This window comes from Callospermophilus lateralis, chromosome 3 (genome assembly GCF_048772815.1).
Source record: "Callospermophilus lateralis isolate mCalLat2 chromosome 3, mCalLat2.hap1, whole genome shotgun sequence".
NCBI classification, from domain to species: Eukaryota; Metazoa; Chordata; class Mammalia; order Rodentia; family Sciuridae; genus Callospermophilus; species Callospermophilus lateralis.
In genome coordinates, this window is record NC_135307.1 from 85,422,757 (window position 1) to 85,440,475 (window position 17,719).

The 17,719-nt window shown below is 35.6% G+C and overlaps 1 protein-coding gene across 2 annotated transcripts in view; it reads right to left on the reverse strand.

Annotated features, from left to right (window-relative positions):
* Nucleotides 1-4,910: 4,910 nt before the first annotated feature.
* The window catches only part of Rasgrp1 (RAS guanyl releasing protein 1), a 68,601-nt gene continuing 55,792 nt past the window's right edge, over nt 4,911-17,719 (reverse strand). For both annotated transcript variants that reach the window (XM_076848478.1, XM_076848479.1), the window contains 3 exons: nt 17,062-17,214; nt 7,756-8,141; nt 4,911-5,748 (listed from right to left, as the gene is read on the reverse strand). In XM_076848478.1, the coding sequence (XP_076704593.1) occupies nt 5,614-5,748; nt 7,756-8,141; nt 17,062-17,214 (674 nt within the window). In that variant the 3' untranslated portion in view covers nt 4,911-5,613. The remainder of the gene's footprint in view (nt 5,749-7,755; nt 8,142-17,061; nt 17,215-17,719) is intronic.

The window sequence follows — 17,719 nt, forward strand, 5'->3', positions numbered from 1 at the left end:
TTCCTGTAGATGTTTTATATTTGTTAATTCTATTTTACAAAGTAGGAAAGGGACTGATACTTCTGTTCAAAATGTAGTTGTCATGATTTGTATTTTCTTTTATGGGATGAGATTCTTCTGATCACCTTTCTGTTTAAGGTTCTATTAATTGAAGCCCAGGTTTTTTGTTTTTTTGTTGTTTTTTTTTTGCTCAAGACAATACAATGATAGCCTAGGTTTTTTTTAAATCAAAGCCTAGGTTTGATTTTGTTTTCTAGTTGGATTTGAAACTGGTATGATTTTATTTGAAAAGCTAAGTTAAAACTTGAGGTCAGAATTATTTGAAGGGACAAAAATACATACAGATGTTACATAATGTTGTGAAAAATTTTCCTATGAACTGGTCTTTTCATTGTTTGTGCCCTCACTGGTCTTTTCATTGTTTGTGCCCTCGCTTTAGATATTCAAAGTTAGACTGAACTGTATCACACAGGATTAAGGCAGTAATTTCCAGCTTCAGTAGATCAGGGGTCCGGTAGGACATTCACTGATAATTCTGATTCACAGCTAAATTTGGGAAACATAGTATTAGAGAATAGCTATATGTGGTCTGGTGAATAGAGCAAAGTCTTGGGGATTGAGAGTTGTGAATTTAAACTGTGGTCAGGGGTGTTTTGGATTGAAATGACCTTAGCTCTCAAGATTAATTTGCTCTTAGTTGTCAAATGAGGAATGAGCCAGTTGCCCCTTGCTTAGGTTGTTTCATAAAGACCTACTTACCAATGCAATTTGTTGAAAATTTATAGAGCTCCTATTGTGAGGGTTTAACAGGTGATTGGTATTTTTCTCTTAGTGTAAGAATTGGAGAAAAAAAATGCTGATCATACAAAATTTCTCACACTTCTTATAAAATTTCGGTGTGGGCTCCTTTTCAATACTTGTACCTAATAACCTGTGATCTAACCAGTTCAACAGATAGCTTAATTACCAGTGAGCAAATGGTTTTTGATATTTGGCAAGTTTGTTATTTTATTTTACAGTAAATCCTCTGGTGAAATCTAAAATAATGTTAATTAAATCTTTAAACATAAATATTGTGTATGATGTAGTCTTCAACATGTATTTATCAAGCTAACTCTTTGAAAGAATGTGTTCAGGACAGAAAAACAAAGTTTTGGTTATTTGTAAACTAACGCTTTTTTGTGTTTATATTTAATTAAGAGACTTAATTTCATTTGTTATAATTGAAGGAAAAAGGCTTTACCTAATTAAGAAAACACCAATTATCAGTAGCTATAAACTCAAAAATAAATACTTTAAAATATATATATATGTATAAACAAAAGACCACTTGAGTAAAATGTTCCAAAAGAGTTAGTTTTTAAAAATGTTCATTTAAAACTTTTACATGTCTGCTTCTTTTCTTTTTGGGAGCATTAGTTACTGATATGGAAAGAAGATTTACAACCATTTTTAACACTAAAGGTTTATGGTAAATATGGCAGAAGCATTAGTTTATAAACTTCTATAAAATTTTTTTGTACCTTCATAGGTTATCTGTTGCTCGGTTATCTGTTGCAGTCACTATAAATCTTTTCTTCGTTGAACACCTCTCCTGGAGTTGTAGTAGACCTGGAACTCCTATTTTCACATTGCTGTGAATGTCAACTGAACGAAAAGCTCAGTCCTCTAGACCCTAACATCATCTTCTTTCTTTTAATATGGGATTTTCTTAATAATCTTTGATCTGTAAGTTTCTTTTGCATAACTGATTTAGGACCTTAATGTGAAAGGCCATTAATGTAAAAATGTTTTATAAATTGAGTTAAGTACAAATGTAGAATAAGATGAATGGTACTCCGCTGCTTCCTAAAATCTAACAGCTTTTTTGATACATCCACTTCATTCTTTTGAACCTCCTCATTACTAGTTCTCAGCTTCATTTTTTTCTATTTTCATACTTTCCTTCTTCCTTCCTTTGTCTTCCTGTCTTTGTTTAACCCAGTGGCATCTAATAGCACCTATAGACATGATCTTACTAGGAGTTTCTGGATTAAAGTAGGAATTGACCTTTCCTATGGGCCATATAATAACATACATTCTGTCTGTATATAATTACCACACAATTACTCATAAACTCTTCTCAAAAGGGAAATAGGTATTTTCTTTGAATCTATTTCCTTGTGTTTTGTAGATCTTAGAAATCTTGCCTCATTAAAGAGAATAAACAAAACATTTTAAACCAGCATTTAAAAAAATTTTTTTTACCTGTATTTGTGACAAAAGATAGGACAACCTAAAATGTATGTGGCTAAACAACATTTTGATAGTGATACTTCTGTACCTTGTAAGGAGCACAGGGTAGAGAAAATTTTGGTGGCAGTTTAATCTTTTCCTCAGGGTCAGGTTGTCAGTATGATTTCATTCTTTTGTATGAAATATTATGAATTGCCAAAATGATAAATACAACCCCCTCCACATGTACCAGAATACATTCCACAGTAGAATTTGAATGGCTGAAACACCTCCATTGGTCCACTTAACAAAATATTTGACTGGGGATTAAGGGAAAATCATGACTATCTCTAATCACTTAAAGAATCATGACCACAAATAAATTGCATGAATCTGTTTGTACACTAGGTTGAATCATCTTCTACCAGTGTTATCTTTTTTGCTCGGTAGTTTGTTGAGGTGGAACTGTGAAATTAAAGATGAAAGCCACAGAGAAATGACAACCTCAAGTAGTCTCCATTAATGTTAAGAAATTACAGACTTAATATTTGGGTATGGTGGGAAAAGGTTGGATATTTCTCCAAAGTTACTTTTTTTTAAAAAAAAAAATATATTTTTTAGTTATAGGTGAACACAGTGTCTTTATTTTGCTTTACGTGGTGCTGGGAATGGAACTCAGTGCCTCGCGCATGCTAGGCGTGTGCTCTATCTCTGAGCCACGACTCCAGCCCCCAAAGTTACTTCTTCATGACATAAAAAACACAAGCTGAAAGTTTAGTTGCTTTGCTTGTCCTTTCAGGAAAATTGTTTGTTTAATAGCATAGGGGAGTGATCTCAGTGTGGAGTATAGTAAAAATTCAGGTGAAGTTTCTATATATTCATAAAGTTGAAGAAACACAAGACATTTATTTTTTAGGGATCCTAATGTCTTTTATCATATAAATATTACACAAGGAAAACTTACATCAAGTATCAAAAAAAAAAAAAACTTTACAATCTGTACATTTTTTTCCCTTGCAGTTCTTTTACATTATACATCTTTAGACAGAAATTCACAAATGGTCAGGGAAAAGGTGAGACAATTAACAAAGAAAAGGAGAAGTGACATTGCTATATTTAAAGAAAAAAAATTTTCCTTGTTTTGACAGATATATTTGTGCCCAAATTTATTTCAAGTGAATGTGAGAAACAAAAATTTGCAACCTAAGTTTGATAAACAAAAACTTGTTTCCTATTATTTCTATAGATTCCACCAGACCCTGTAACTCAACATGAATAATATTAACTTATACAACATAATTTGGCTCTTGCTGAACTGTAAAAACCTGTAATGAAATTATTTCCTTCTATTCATTTTGATGGTAGATTGTGTAGTGCTTGAGACTATCTAGTCATAATTTGACTAAGGGGACTATGACCTTTTGAATTACTACATATAAAGATTATTTACATTAAAAAATAATTTAGGGGGTCTTTATTTTGGGTGGGAGAGTAAGAAGAATGAAAAAATTTGTTTCTGTGACTCTTTAAAAAATTGAGTTACACAGCTTTTTGGTCTTTATAAGAGGAAAATAATAGTGAAGAATACAATTTTAAAATTTGTCAAAAATGCATATTTGTTCCATATAAACTATGTAACAGTGCTATAATGAGGTGGTAGACCTGAGTAACCCTGCTTTGAGGATTTCTGATTTTGGACTTAGAAAAAATAAATTTGTGTGTAAAGTGATTCTTTTAAAATGTAATGAAACACTAACTATAAGCTAGTTCTGTGTCAGTAAAACTCAGTACAAAGAAGTGTTCAGATGGAAAGTAGTTTTTCATAAACTACTTGAGTGATCTGAATCCTCCAAGTAGGCAACACAGGGTGTGTGTGTGTGTGTGTGTGTGTGTGTGTGTGTGTGTGTGTATACACTTTGCATTGTTATGAAAACTTGGTACTACTAGCTTTAGGTTTGAGACTTTCAGTTGTTAAAATTATATTCTTGGCAGTTGGTTATTTTGTGTAGGAATTGCAAGTCAGCCTGATACCAGGCTTTCCAAGCATGAAAATCCCTCCCCCCAAAAAATGGTTATATGATTTTTAAAAATGGAACTAAAATAAGGCTGATATGGAGTTTGTGAATACTTGGCTAGGCAACCAAATGATCCCATTTATCATTAATCATCATATTAGGGTACTCCTGGGACTGTTGTTATTTTTGCCAAACAATAACAATTTACATTTAAGCAGTTTCTTCATCTTCTAACAAATAGAACTATATATTTATGAATTTGAAACAAAAAGTCACATTTGTGAATAAATGACTAAAGGTTGTTCAATTCACTTCCACATTTTTGAAGGAAAAAAAAGTCCCAAGCCACATGCATATCTGATATTGTATATACATGTTATGTACATATGTACATGCTATCAACTATTATTTAAGCCACTAATTCAATTAGCTTATTTCTAGATAGTATTACTAGTAAAGACAGTTTAAGCACAAATTCAGTTCAAAAGAGGACTTTAAAAATTGTTTACTTAAAAGATAAAGATGGAACATGATTTAAATATACTTCAGAGACTGTTTCTTACCATAAATTCCTAATTCTATCCACTGTAGAATATATGAGGACAAACATGTTTACATTGTTTTAGCTCATTAAGCCAGTCATGTTTGAGATGGGAATAGCTATGATTCCAGGTATTGGATTTGATTACCTATAATGACTTAAGACTAGAACAATGAGTTGACCTGCAGACCTGCAATTGGATAATGTTGTGTTGTTTACTAGGTCCCTAAAAAGCCATGGCTGCATTTCTGGAAATTTATTTCTAGGTAGATATGCTCGTGTATATGAGCACAGTGAGAAAGGAGGGGAAAGAAGCTAATTGATTAGGTCTGAGGTAGTGAAGCAGAAACCAGATTCACAAGGAGTGCTGGCATGTAGGAGTCAATCTGCTTTGGAATTGGGTATTTTTTCATTATGAACAAAAAAGTTGGGTAGAACAAATTAAATTCCTTAGTTTACAGAAAACTCAGGGAAGGAAGCAAATTCATTTTCCAGAGATTTTAGTTTTTAAGAAGAATCAGTTGAGCATGCCACATGACATGCTACCCTTTCAGGAAACTGTAATCATAATTTAGCACACTTTTGGTGTTAGTCCCAGAAAGGGAAAAAAGTTTTAGTATGAATACCAAAAGTTTCTCATTCTTCAGCTTTCCTCCCCTTTGAGCCAGTTGATTAAAAGAGGAAACCGTGCTACAAATTAGGAATCTTAAAGGTAAAAACAAATAACAAAAACTGCTTTTCCTTTTTAAAGTACCCTCTTTAAACAGTCCATGTAAGGTTAATCAGTGAAAGAATAGATCTCCAGTATACTCATCTACAAATTGTGCTTCTTGAGTTTCTGGGCTAAGAACAGTCACCTTGCTCCATTTGTGCTAAGACATGATTAGTTTTTTCAAGCTGGAGAGATTCTATTTTCTTCTGTGCATATTTCAGCTGGATCTTTAGGGCATCATTATCTGCTTTCAGGGTATTTATTTCCTAAAGGGAAAGGAGAATAAGGTATGTTAATAAAGCAGCAATGAATAGCAAATCAGTTAAAGTATTGGAAGCACTACACTTGATCGGCATCTCCTATTCACTATGGTTGAGAATTAAAAATAGTTATTTTGCCCTGAATATAAAATAACATGTAAATATTAAATAAGCATGTACAAACAGCAATTAGTCTTTGTTATCATATCACAGATGTGAGTGGCTAACAAGCAGAATAAACCATTCCTGGGCAGTGGGTGGAGGATGACAAAACCTTTAGACATTGTGTAGTAGATCTTAACTTGGCAGAAAAAAGAGTCTGATGAGATCTGAGCTGTGAAAGAAGTGCTTGCAGATTCTATGTTATAGTTTATTTAATCTAAGACCCTCTCCAAGTCATTGAAACTAGTATATCCTTTTGATGAAGATAAAAATTTTTACTGCACCCCCTAAACTGGGATTTAGTGATCTAATTTGTGGAGATTTAATTACAGAGTCATCAGTTTATTTCCAAGCTTCTGATCTTGAAGCCAGTGTTCATAGATTGCATTGCACTGATTATACCAAAAGAATATGTGGGTGGTGTCTGGACAATTAAGGATAAATTGGGTTGTTTTTCAGCCTGAATTACCTGGTTTGCTGTCCATTGGCTACCATATAATATTGAGTATGTGCTCATGCTTTCTTACATGATGACAGACTATCTTAACCCTCCACTCACTCTGAAAATAGGTGGTAGATCTAGATTTTAATAGAAGCAGAAAACATTGCTATATAGTGTCAGACTGGAGATTGGAACTTGGGTACAGGTGACCCAAGAAACTTTGCTTTTTCTTTTCTCCCATGCTGATTCAGAGGTAGACGTAGACTAAAACAACATGTCATATTTATTCATACTTCTATTCATATATTACATGCTACTTTAAAATACTGGTATAATTTAACTAGTTTCTTGTGGATAGAATTGTCAAATTACAAACAAGTCTTTATAAGGATTTTATTTAATTGAAAAGTGGGACACGTTATTGTTACTCTAAAATGTACCTACTGAATTACGGTCCTGAAGTCTCTTTGGCATGGGTAAAAATAAAGAGAGCAACCATGAAAATGTTTAGGGGGTTTGCTGGTCCTGGGTAGGAATTATCCTGGACCTAATTTATCTGAAATCTTTCTGCTAGCTACATTATTGAGTTCATAGGCATGTAAAATTCCAAGATTTGAAACTTTAGCATGCAATTCCATTTTTGTATTTTACAGAGGACCAAAGAAACATCTAGGATTGGAAACAAATCTTTGCCTCCAAGACCAAAGTCCTTTTAACTTTAATCAAGTTTATTTTTCAAGCTTTCTTTCACTGTTTATAAAACTTCTGTTTGGTAACTTTTACCTGTAAGGAGAAAGGGCTTTGTGTAACCATGGTTGGTCACTTGATTCCTAAAGTGAATTTTAATACTTTAAATAAGAAGTCTTCCCTTTTATCCAGGAAATCTCTTGTTTTGTTTTCATATGTTTTTCCTAATATTATGTTCATTCCAGGCATCAAATCAAGAGTTTCGCAAACATATCTAACTTGTTTCTTCAAAAGTTTCCCTAATTCTGTTCTGTGGAGTCTGACAGGGAAGGTGTGATGTTGAGAACAGTGCAGGGAATCCTGAGGCCGACTGGGCAGTTTCACTGTATAGTCTGTAGAATTAGAAATTCTAACTACGTGGATGTTTGTACTGCTGTATGTCTTCCAACATGTATTGCAAACCTTGATGTTTTGGGAAAAGGCAGACAAGCACTCCTCCACTTTAATAAAATGGGGGATAATGTTAAAACTAATATATCCTTGCTTCCTTGTTTCTAAAATGGCTTATTGCCTATAATTGGCAATGTTGTTCTTCCCTTTTTCCCTCCCCTCCTTTATTCTATTAGTAATAATCCAAGTTGAATCTTCAGAATCTACATGTTCTGCCCTGTTTAGTTGTACTTTACCACAAGACTCTGAAAAATAGTGAAATGAACAGGTACCTGTTCCAGCTCTTGGTAGGTTGGGAGTCTGAGGTGACGGAGCTCTTCTTTTGATTTTATGAGGGATTCTTTATTTTCCCACTTGACAAAAGCCCGCTTTCTGACCAAGACTGGGCTGGGGCATGGAGATGTGGGACTGGGAAGCACATAAAGGGTGTCCTGGGCTGTCCTCCTTGGAGAAGACAACACAAAGTGACCTGAAGGGCCCTCACTGCCAATCCAAGGAAGTGACTCAGTCTGGGTGGTCTTGTGGGCAACAGTTCTCTTCAGACGAACTGAAATCTTCTGTGAGGACACTCCCATCAACATGATTGTTCGGTCCTTACTCTCCTCACTGTGTTCCACCATTTCTCCATTAGGGAATGTAAAAGAGCCTTCCTCAGGTGCTATGGGAAGACACACAGTGAGTTAGTATTCTCAGAAAAGTAGAGACTCAAGATACTCACATGAGTTTCACATGACACATGTCTTGCTATTACAGGAACTCCCCATTTCCAAATAGCCTTCATTTGCAGGTATCCATGCAGGGGGTAAGTGGAGGCTGAAACCCAGGGATTTCAAACTACAGCCTTTTTTCCTGTTTGTAAAAAGGTTGCCTGAAGAGTTAGTGTTTCTGTAGGTAAGTTGGAATCCCTGTCTGAATGCTGCAAAGTTTCATCAATTCAGAAAAGATCCCATTTGTATAATAGACACAGCTTAAATATGAGGGAAAAGTTAGCTTTGTGGAAGTATGTTCCAAAATATATTACTCTTGTTTGATATTGATGCAAAAGAACAGATGTGTCATTCTGGGTCTTTTCATTGAACCAATATACCTCCCTAGGTCTCAGCATGGAAATGTTAACCATAAAGAGAATTTCCTAGAAAAGTAGAGTATTTGAGATGAATGGTAGGCTTTAAGGTAAACTGCAGATCATCTAAGTTTATCGTTTGCAAAGTCTCAGCAGTAAGTGTGGGTTCTCTGAAAAGTCCTATTATGTCCTAGACAATACTTTACACACAAATTTTGGATTATTTCATTAAATGGGGATGAAAAAATCCTACCTTCCAAACTTTGGGGAATGATATGACTATGTGAAAGTGTACATTTGTATTAAAATTTTTGTTTTTTTCCTGTTATAGAATTTTTAGTTAAGACATTGGATTTAATGCCGGGCCTTACAAATGCTAGGCACTGGGTTACATCCATCCCAACCTTTTATTTTCTTATGTTTTTATTTTGAGTCAGGGTCTTGCTAACTTGCCCAGGCTGGCCTCAAACTTGATCCTCCTACCTCAGCCTCTTGAATAGGTGGGATTATAGGTATGCCGCCAAACTTGACTTATTTTCCTACTTTTTAAATCAATGCATATTAAATGTACATATTGATGATCGATCATGTCCAACTACCCATTCTTCTACCCTCCCCCTGACCCCCACTTCTTAGTCCCTAGTAATCACTATTCTACTTTTAAGTCAACTTTTTTTTTTTTTAATTTACACATACAAAAGATAATATGCAATATGTTTCTATGTCTGGCTTATTTTGATTAACATGTTATCTTCCTGTTTTATCCATTTTGCTGCAAATAACAATTTACTTTTCCTTATGACCTAATAACATTCAGTTGTGTTCATATACCATATTTTCTTTATCCATTCATCTTGGCAGTCACCTAGGCTGGTTCCATATCTTTGTTACTGTGAATAGTGCTGCAGTAAATTTGGCAGACAGATATATTTTTCATTTGCTAGCATCATTTTCTTTGGATATGTGCCAAGAAATGAGATACCTAGATTATATGGTAGTTCTAGTTTTAGTTTTTTGAGGAACCTCCATACTCCTTTCTGTAATGTTTGTATTCATTGACGTTCCCCTTAACAGTGTATAAGAGTTCCTTTTTTAACATATCCTTTTTAGCATGTGTTAGTGTTTTTTTTTTCAATTGTTATTCTAACTGGGATGAAATGGTATCTCACAGTTTTTTTTGTTGTTGTTGTTTTTTTTTAAAGAGAGAGGGAGAGAGAGAGAGAGAGAGAGAGAGAGAGAGAATTTTTTTAATATTTATTTTTTTTAGTTTTCGGCAGACACAGCATCTTTGTTTGTATGTGGTGCTGAGGATCGAACCCGGGCCGCACGCATGCCAGGCGAGCGCGCTACCGCTTGAGCCACATCCCCAGCCCATCTCACAGTTTTGATTTGCATTTCTCTAGTGGCTAATGATATGGAACATGTTTTAATATACTTATTGGCCTTCTATAATTCTTCAGAAATGTACTCAGATAATGTGTCCATTTTTTTTTTTTTTAACTTAGATTATTTGTGGTTTTTTGGTAAAGTTTTTTAGGTTCTTTATATATTCTGGATATTAACTAGATAAACAGCTGGAAGATTTTTTTGCATATTATCTCTTCACTCTTTTTCTATACAGAAACTTTTAAATTTGATATAATAAGGATTGTTTTGGCTATCTGGGGTCTTTTGTGCTTATGTATGGATTTTAGGATTATTTTTTTCTCGTTCTGTAAAGAATGCCATTGGTGTTTTGATGGGATTACATTGTATTTGTAATGTAATGGATTGGAAGAATTTGTTAAAGTGTCCGTGCTACCCAACATCAATACAAAAATCCTCAACAAAATAGCATCTCAAATTCAACAGCACATCAGAAATATCCTACAAAAATGGTTCAACATTTGCAAATCAATAAACATCACAAACAGAATGAAGGATAAAAATCATTATGATCAACTCAATATTTGCAGAAAAAACATTTGATTAAAATTCAATGTCCTTTCATGGTAAAAACATTGAACAAATTAGGTATAGAAGGATCATATCTCAATATTATAAAGTATATATATGACTGGCCCCCTTACATGTACTTTTGCCTGATTGCTCTAAAACTTCTAGTACTTATTGAATAAGTGAGAGTAGTTCCCATTGTCTTGTTCCTGATCTTAGAGAAGATGCTTTAATTTTATCCCCACTGGTATGAAGTTGGCTGTGGACCAGTCATATATATACTTTATAATATTGAGATACGATCCTTCTGTACTTAATTTGTTCAAGGTTTTTACCATGAAAGGATATTGCATTTTAATCAAATGCTTTTTCTTCAAATGTTGAGTTGATCATGACTTTTATCCTTCATTCTGTTTGTGATATATTTATTGATTTGTGAATGTTGAACCATATTTATATACTTGGAAGGAAACCAACTTGGTCATGGTGTAGAATATTTTTGATGTGCTGTTGAATTTGAGATGCTATTCTGTTGAGGATTTTTATATTGATATTCCTCAGGGATATTGGTCTGTAGTTTTTTTGTTGTTATGTCCTTGTCAGGTTTTAGTGACACAGTAATGCTAGTCTCAGAGAATGTATTTGGCAGGGCTCCCTCTCTTAATTCTGTGGAACAATTTGAGAAGCATTGGTGTTAGTTCTTTAAAAATTTGTTGAATTCAGCAGTGAAGCTTCCAATTCTGGGATTTTCTTTTTTGGGAGATGTTTGTGTTTGTGTTTTTTAACTGATTCTGTCTCATTACTTGTTATAGGTTTGTTCAGGTTTTGTATCCTGTTGGTTCAGTTTTGGTAGGTCATATAACTTTGTCTATTTCTTCTAGATCTTCCAATTGGTTAACATGTTTTTTTTCAAATAATCCTTAATAATCCTTTGTATGTCTGTAATGTCAGATGTAATGTCTCCTTTTTAACTTCTAATTTTTTTTTTATTTGGGTCTTCACTTTTTTCTTAGTTTATCTAAAGATTTGCCAGTTTTGTTTATTTATTACAAAGAACCTTTTGAGTAAGTGATGCTTTGTTATTTTTTTTATTCATTCATTTATTTCTGCTGATTTTTCCCCTTAATTTTTGGTCTGGTTTGTTCTTTTCTAAGCCTTTGAGATACATCATTAGGTTGTTTATTTGAAATTTTCTTAAAAAATTTTTTTTTAATGTAGGCATTCATTGCTAGAAATTTCCATGTTAGTGCTGCTTTTGCTGCATTCCACAGGTTTTGGTATGTTGTGTTTTCATTTTCATTTGCTTCAAGAAATTTTTAAATTTCCCTTCTGACTTCTTCGATGTCTCACTGTTCATTCAATGTGTTGTTCAGCCTCTGTGTACTCATATAATTTCTAAAGTTTCTCTTATTGCTTCTTGTTTTATTCCACTATGATCAGAAAAGATATGTGGTTCTTAAGACTTGTTTTGTGGCCTTGATAGTACTTGATCTATTCTAGAAAACATGTTCTGATGAAAAAAATCTATAATTTGAAGCTGTTGGAATGTTCTATAAATGTCTATTAAGTCCATTTGATCTATGATAGAATTTAACTCTGATGTTTCTTTGTTGATTTTGAGGGGGTTAGTATCTGTCCATTAATGAGAGTGAGGTATTGTACTAGAGCCTATCCTGTTAGATCTAGTTATGTTTATCTTATTAAATTGGCTGCTCTGGCATTTGGTGCATATAGATTTACAACTGCTATATTTTCTTGAGGACTTAATCTTTTAATCATTATATAGTGAGCTTATTTGTCTCTTTTTACAACTTTTAAAGTTTACTTTGTCAGAAATATAAGTACAGCTATGCCTCCTTGCTTTACAATTCCATTTTCTTAAAATATCATTTTCCATCCTTTCACATTAAGTCTGACTGTTTATCTATACTAGTGAGGTGAGTTTCTTGTAGGTAGCATATTGTTGGGTCTTGTTTTTATTCACTCAGCCAGGCTGTATATTTTAATTGGAGAATTTAGTCCATTTACATTCAAGGTTATTGAAAGATAAAGATTTGTGCTTGTCATTTTGTTGAGTTTCTTCTAGTTGTTTTGCATATTCTTTGTTCTTTTCTCCCTCTTTTAATCATCTTTGTGATTTGATGGTTTTCCATATTGTAATGGTTACTTCTTTTCTGTTTCTTTCTTGTGTATGTACTCTTCTAGTGGGATTTGAATTTAATGCTATCATTATGGTAGTCATCTTTCTTTCACTTAGGGATATAGGACTCCCTAAAGCATCTTTTGTAAGGCAGGTCTGTTGGTCCAGAATTCCCTGATTTTGCTCATCTTAGAAGGTCTTTGTTTCTGAAGGATATACCTTTGCTGGGTATAGTAATCTCAGTTGGCAATTATTTTCTTTCAGAACTTGGAATATTCATTCCCTCCTGGCCTATAGGTTTTCTGCTAAGAAATCTGTTAGTCTAATGGGGAACTCCTTAAATGTGAGTGGGTGCTTTTCTTTTGAGATTTTAAAGTTACTTCTTTGTCCTGTATTTTGATAGTTTGAATATAATGCCGTAGAAAATATCTTTTCTGATCTCCTATTTAGAGTTCTATAAACCTCCTATACACGGATGTCCATATCTTTCTCTAGATAAGGGCAATTTTGTGATTTTATTCATTTAATAAGTTTTCTACCCCCATTAACCTTCATTTCCTCACATTGAATGTTCCAGTGATGCAGATGTTTGATTGTTTAATGTTGTCTTAAGATCTTGAATGCTCTCTTCTTTTTTTTTCTGTCTAAATGTGTCATTTCAAAAGACTTGTCTTTAAGCTTTGATATTCTTTCTTCCCCTTGATCTACTGTTATCACGGCTTTCAGCTGAATTTTTTATTTCATTTATTGACCTCTTCATTCCCATGATTTCTGTTTGGTTCTTTTTTAGAATCTCTATTTATTTGTGGAATTTCTCATTCATATCCTACATTTTCTTCCTACTTTAGCTATATAGCTATATTTTCTTGGATCTTAGTAAGCTTTTAAAAAATCATTCTTTTGACTTATGAGGCATTTAATCCATTTTGGTTTCTTTGTACTCTGTTACTAGAAAGATGTGATCTTTTGGAGGGTGTCATAGTACCTTGTTTTTTCATATTTCTTGTGTTCCTCTGTTGAAATTTGTCCTTCTGGTAGATCTGACATCTCTACCACTTTTATGGAGTAGCTTTCTTTATAAGCAGCTTTCTCCTGAAATGTGTCTTAGGGTATTGGTTTATTATGAAATGATGACTTTATTTCCAGCTGGGCACCATGGTGTAGTCTCCCTGAAGTTTCTTTGGCTGTGATTAGTGAATGTAGATACTGTGTTCAAGTCATAGAGACCCATTGTCTCTGCAGCTCATTTAAGAATGGGACACACTAATGGTTCAAATCAGGTATGGTATAGACAGCATAGAGTGTGGGTTGCACACTTTGTAGCTACTGCCACTATAGAAGTGGTGGTCCCTGTTATATGATAGAGGTTTGCTCAGGCACTGGTGATACTGGCTTTGTTACTTGTAAGAGTATTTGGTATTGGTTGCATCAGTTCTGACACGGGACCTGAAGTATTTAACTTCTGATCAGACAGTGGTATTGACCTAGGTGCTTTACCAGGATAGATGGGGACAGGAATCACAGCAACCCCTCCATGGAACTTACACCCAGTCCTGCCAGCAGTGTGTGATCAAAAAAGGTGCAGGAGTAGCCAGTGGTGGAAAGGTTTGTAGTGTTTCTGTCTGCTGCTACTGTGGCATGCCCACCTAGGAGCAGGAACCCTTAGTTGTGTGCCAGGGGACTGGGTGACAGCTGGGGCTTTGCATCCCCTCACTCTTTAGCTGTAGTTTCTACCAGGGAGTGAGTAGAATTGTGTCCCAGTTGAAACTAGGCAAAATTTCTCTCAAAGTCTCCCTTGACTTGTGTGCCAAGGAACAGAGTGACTGCCAGGGCCACCCCTCAACTCTGTCAGCAGAAGGCCCCCATGAATGAGGGCAGAACATGGCTGGTGCCAGGCAGTTTCTATCTAGACCTCTTTAGGTCATGTTGTGGGGTGGGGAGGAACAGCTGGAGTGCTCCATAGCTCCATGAGTGTGGTGGTACACACCTATAATCCCAGTGACTTGGGAGGCTAAGGCAGGCAGGAGGGTCCCAAGCTTAAGATCTGCGTCTGCAACTTAGATGCTTTGTCTTAGGGGGCTGAGGATGTAGTTTAGTAGAGGAGCTCCCCTGGATTCAATCCCTAGGCTTACAAATAAAAAAGAAAGAAAAAAGCCCAGCACACAGCAGTGGAACCACAGCTCTTTCCTGTTAGTGATGGGCTCATCTGCTTTCAGTCCTGGCACCGGTGTGAATCTGCATGCAATTGGTCATGCCCCTGGGCTAGCAGGGCAGGCTTCCTGATTTCCTGGTTCTTGAGAGCAGTACCTTCTGTTCCTGTGTAGCAATATCCATCCCCTGCTGTGCAGGGCACTCAGCAGATTTGAATCGGAGACACTCTACTGAACCACATTTGGTTCATGAGGCAGCAATGAACTGAATCATTGCAGTGGAGTATCTATGAGGTTCCCAGAATTGGTCATATGCAAGGTTTTCTGACCCTTAGAGCAGTCCAAATTCAAACAACAGTTCCCTTCTTAAGATGGTTTCTTGCTGCAACATTCTGGAGGTTCACTAGGAGATGCAAAATCCTTTTCCAAAGCAAGTCTGCTGTGCAAATCTCAGGTTACACTCTGTAGTTAGACTGCAATCCTTAGAGGGTTGTGAAGCCCTCCGTTAGCTAGGATTGTCAGTATCTGTACCGATAAGAGTTTTCTGGAACTTTTTCACCTTTACCCCTGCATAGGGGAGATTTCCCCTCTCCTGGCTGTGGAGCCATGTGGCAAGTGTTGGAATATTTGTTTCTCTTACTCTGCTGTTGTTCTTCATCTCTGAATCTTACAAGGTTTTTGTTTTTCTTGTTTCCAGTTTACTCCCACATTCACTGTACTGAAAATGCAGCTGTATACCTGTTACATTGGTGCTAGGTGCCTCTATTTAGCCATCTGAACTCCCCTATTCTTTTACTTTTCTTTAACCCAGTTATACTATTTTTACCAATCACATTTCCCCAATTATGAATATAACATCTATTATTTTGTTCAAATTCCTATACATACAAGCAGCTTAGAATAAAAGAAGGCAAATAAGAAAAAAGCAACAAACTAAAATTACAGAAAGAGTTCCAAGACACTGCTGTGTTATAAAAACCAAAAGGCTATAAATTTCAAGAAGTGAAAATTCATCCATAAAAAAAATTTACAGTGAGGTGATGGGCTAAGGAAAAGTCATTGGCAGTTTTGATTTGATAAGCAGGTGTGCTATCCCAGAAAATAATTATTAATGCTAAGATGGAAGCAGTTTGAATGGAGGATAATAGTCTCTCTTTTCTGTACTCCTGTCATTTGTGTCACTGCAGTCTATTTGACTCTTGGCACATACCCTTCTGCGTTGTTTCTAACCTGCTCCTTGTTTGTATAGTATCTTTGCTAAGTAGACAGAGGCAGACATTTCTGCTGCTTTGCAGTTTGGACCTGGGGAATCTCAGAGACAGTTTAAAAATCACTTTCTTATTCTATTATTTGCATTTTGACACAAGCACATTTATATCTCAATTGTTGAAATTTTTGGCTTTGTCCTAGGATTGCTTAGTCCTTGTATGATTTGGAATTTTAATCAGCAAATTTGTCTTGAGAGTTTAGCTTATTCTCTTCCTTTTGTGTCTACTATTCTATTTCTAGAATTTTGACAGTTATTTCCTTCTGTCCTCATTGAGTCCCCAGTCTAAGACCAGGTCTTAATGGTTTGGGGTTCCTATCCTGGGAAAAAAAAAAAATGGGAATATCACAGGTAGCCACTCATAGTGGATGGCCTTGCCTGTAATTAATGATAGCCTTAAGTGACAGTTGCAGTTTTTTCCTGTCTCCTAACTCAGTTTTAAGTAGTTGAGTCTGGTTCTGTTCACCTTTTATGCAAAGGTGGTCTCTGTTACTCTGCAGAAATAAAATACTCAGCCGCATTTGCCTGCTTCTGCAAATGGAATCAAGAAAACCTATGGCTTCAGTTTTCACTTCTTATTATTATCTACATTTCTGAGTAGTAGAAGAGTAACTAGCTCCTCTTTGATTATTCCTTTTAAATTAATATATTGTTCATAGATCATGTTATATATACATGCACATTCACCTTACTGTTTTTAGGTTTGGGGGTGGAGTAGGACAATTGTTAACTTGAAGCACTATCTTGGCCAGAAATCAGTGTCTGCACTTGGTATAGGTGCTCAGCAAACACTAGCAACTCCTGATTTCTGTGCCTACCCTGCACTATTATTCTAGTACCCTTATGTCTGAGATATAGGCAGGGAGCTGAAACTCAAAATGTGGCAGGGATCAGTGCTGGCCTAGCAGTAGAGGTTAAGATTTACTGAAACTTGGACATGCAATCATGAGGTGATCTTTCCTACTCACACACTCCACTCTTCCTATATATTTTCCAAGATGAACATTCCCAGTGTTTACTTACCATGGAGCAGATCTTTGGCTCCCAGTGAGCAGAGGTTGGGCATTGGCCCCACAGAGGTACTATTCTCAGTGGAAGGTGCTGGGTTCTTGGCTCGCTTCTTGCATTCGAAAACCACCAGGTCTTTGCATTGTTTGTGGCAGTTCATCCCACAGTCTGTGGACAAGAAACCCTAGTCAGGAAGTCTTTCTGTTTCCTCCAGGGTCTCACAACCAAACTCATCCAGTGGTCTCTTTTTCAAACATGTCTATCCTATCTTCTGGAGCTAGGATACCTAACATTCCCCATGAACCCAGCATTCTTCTCTCTTGATAAACCCTGGGCCTCACAAGCTGATCATATCCCTTATCTGTGAGTCTCAGAATCAAAAGCAGAATACCTTGGAGGGAAGAGATGGTATCCAGGTCATCCTGCACACTCTGCCTACTCTAGGGAGATCCCCTGAAGCTCCCAGCTGCTAGGTCTTAACTTTTTCTTTCTTGCAGTAAAAGAAATGAAAATAAAAATAAAACTTTCTCCCATTCCTGAATTATCCTACTCACAAGGAAGGACACTTTAGGTTCTGAGATATCTGCTGATAAAAGGAAAGCTGACAAGAATCTTTTATAATCATTTCTATCATATTCCAGAAGGGATTGTCCTTTTATTGGGAATCTACCCT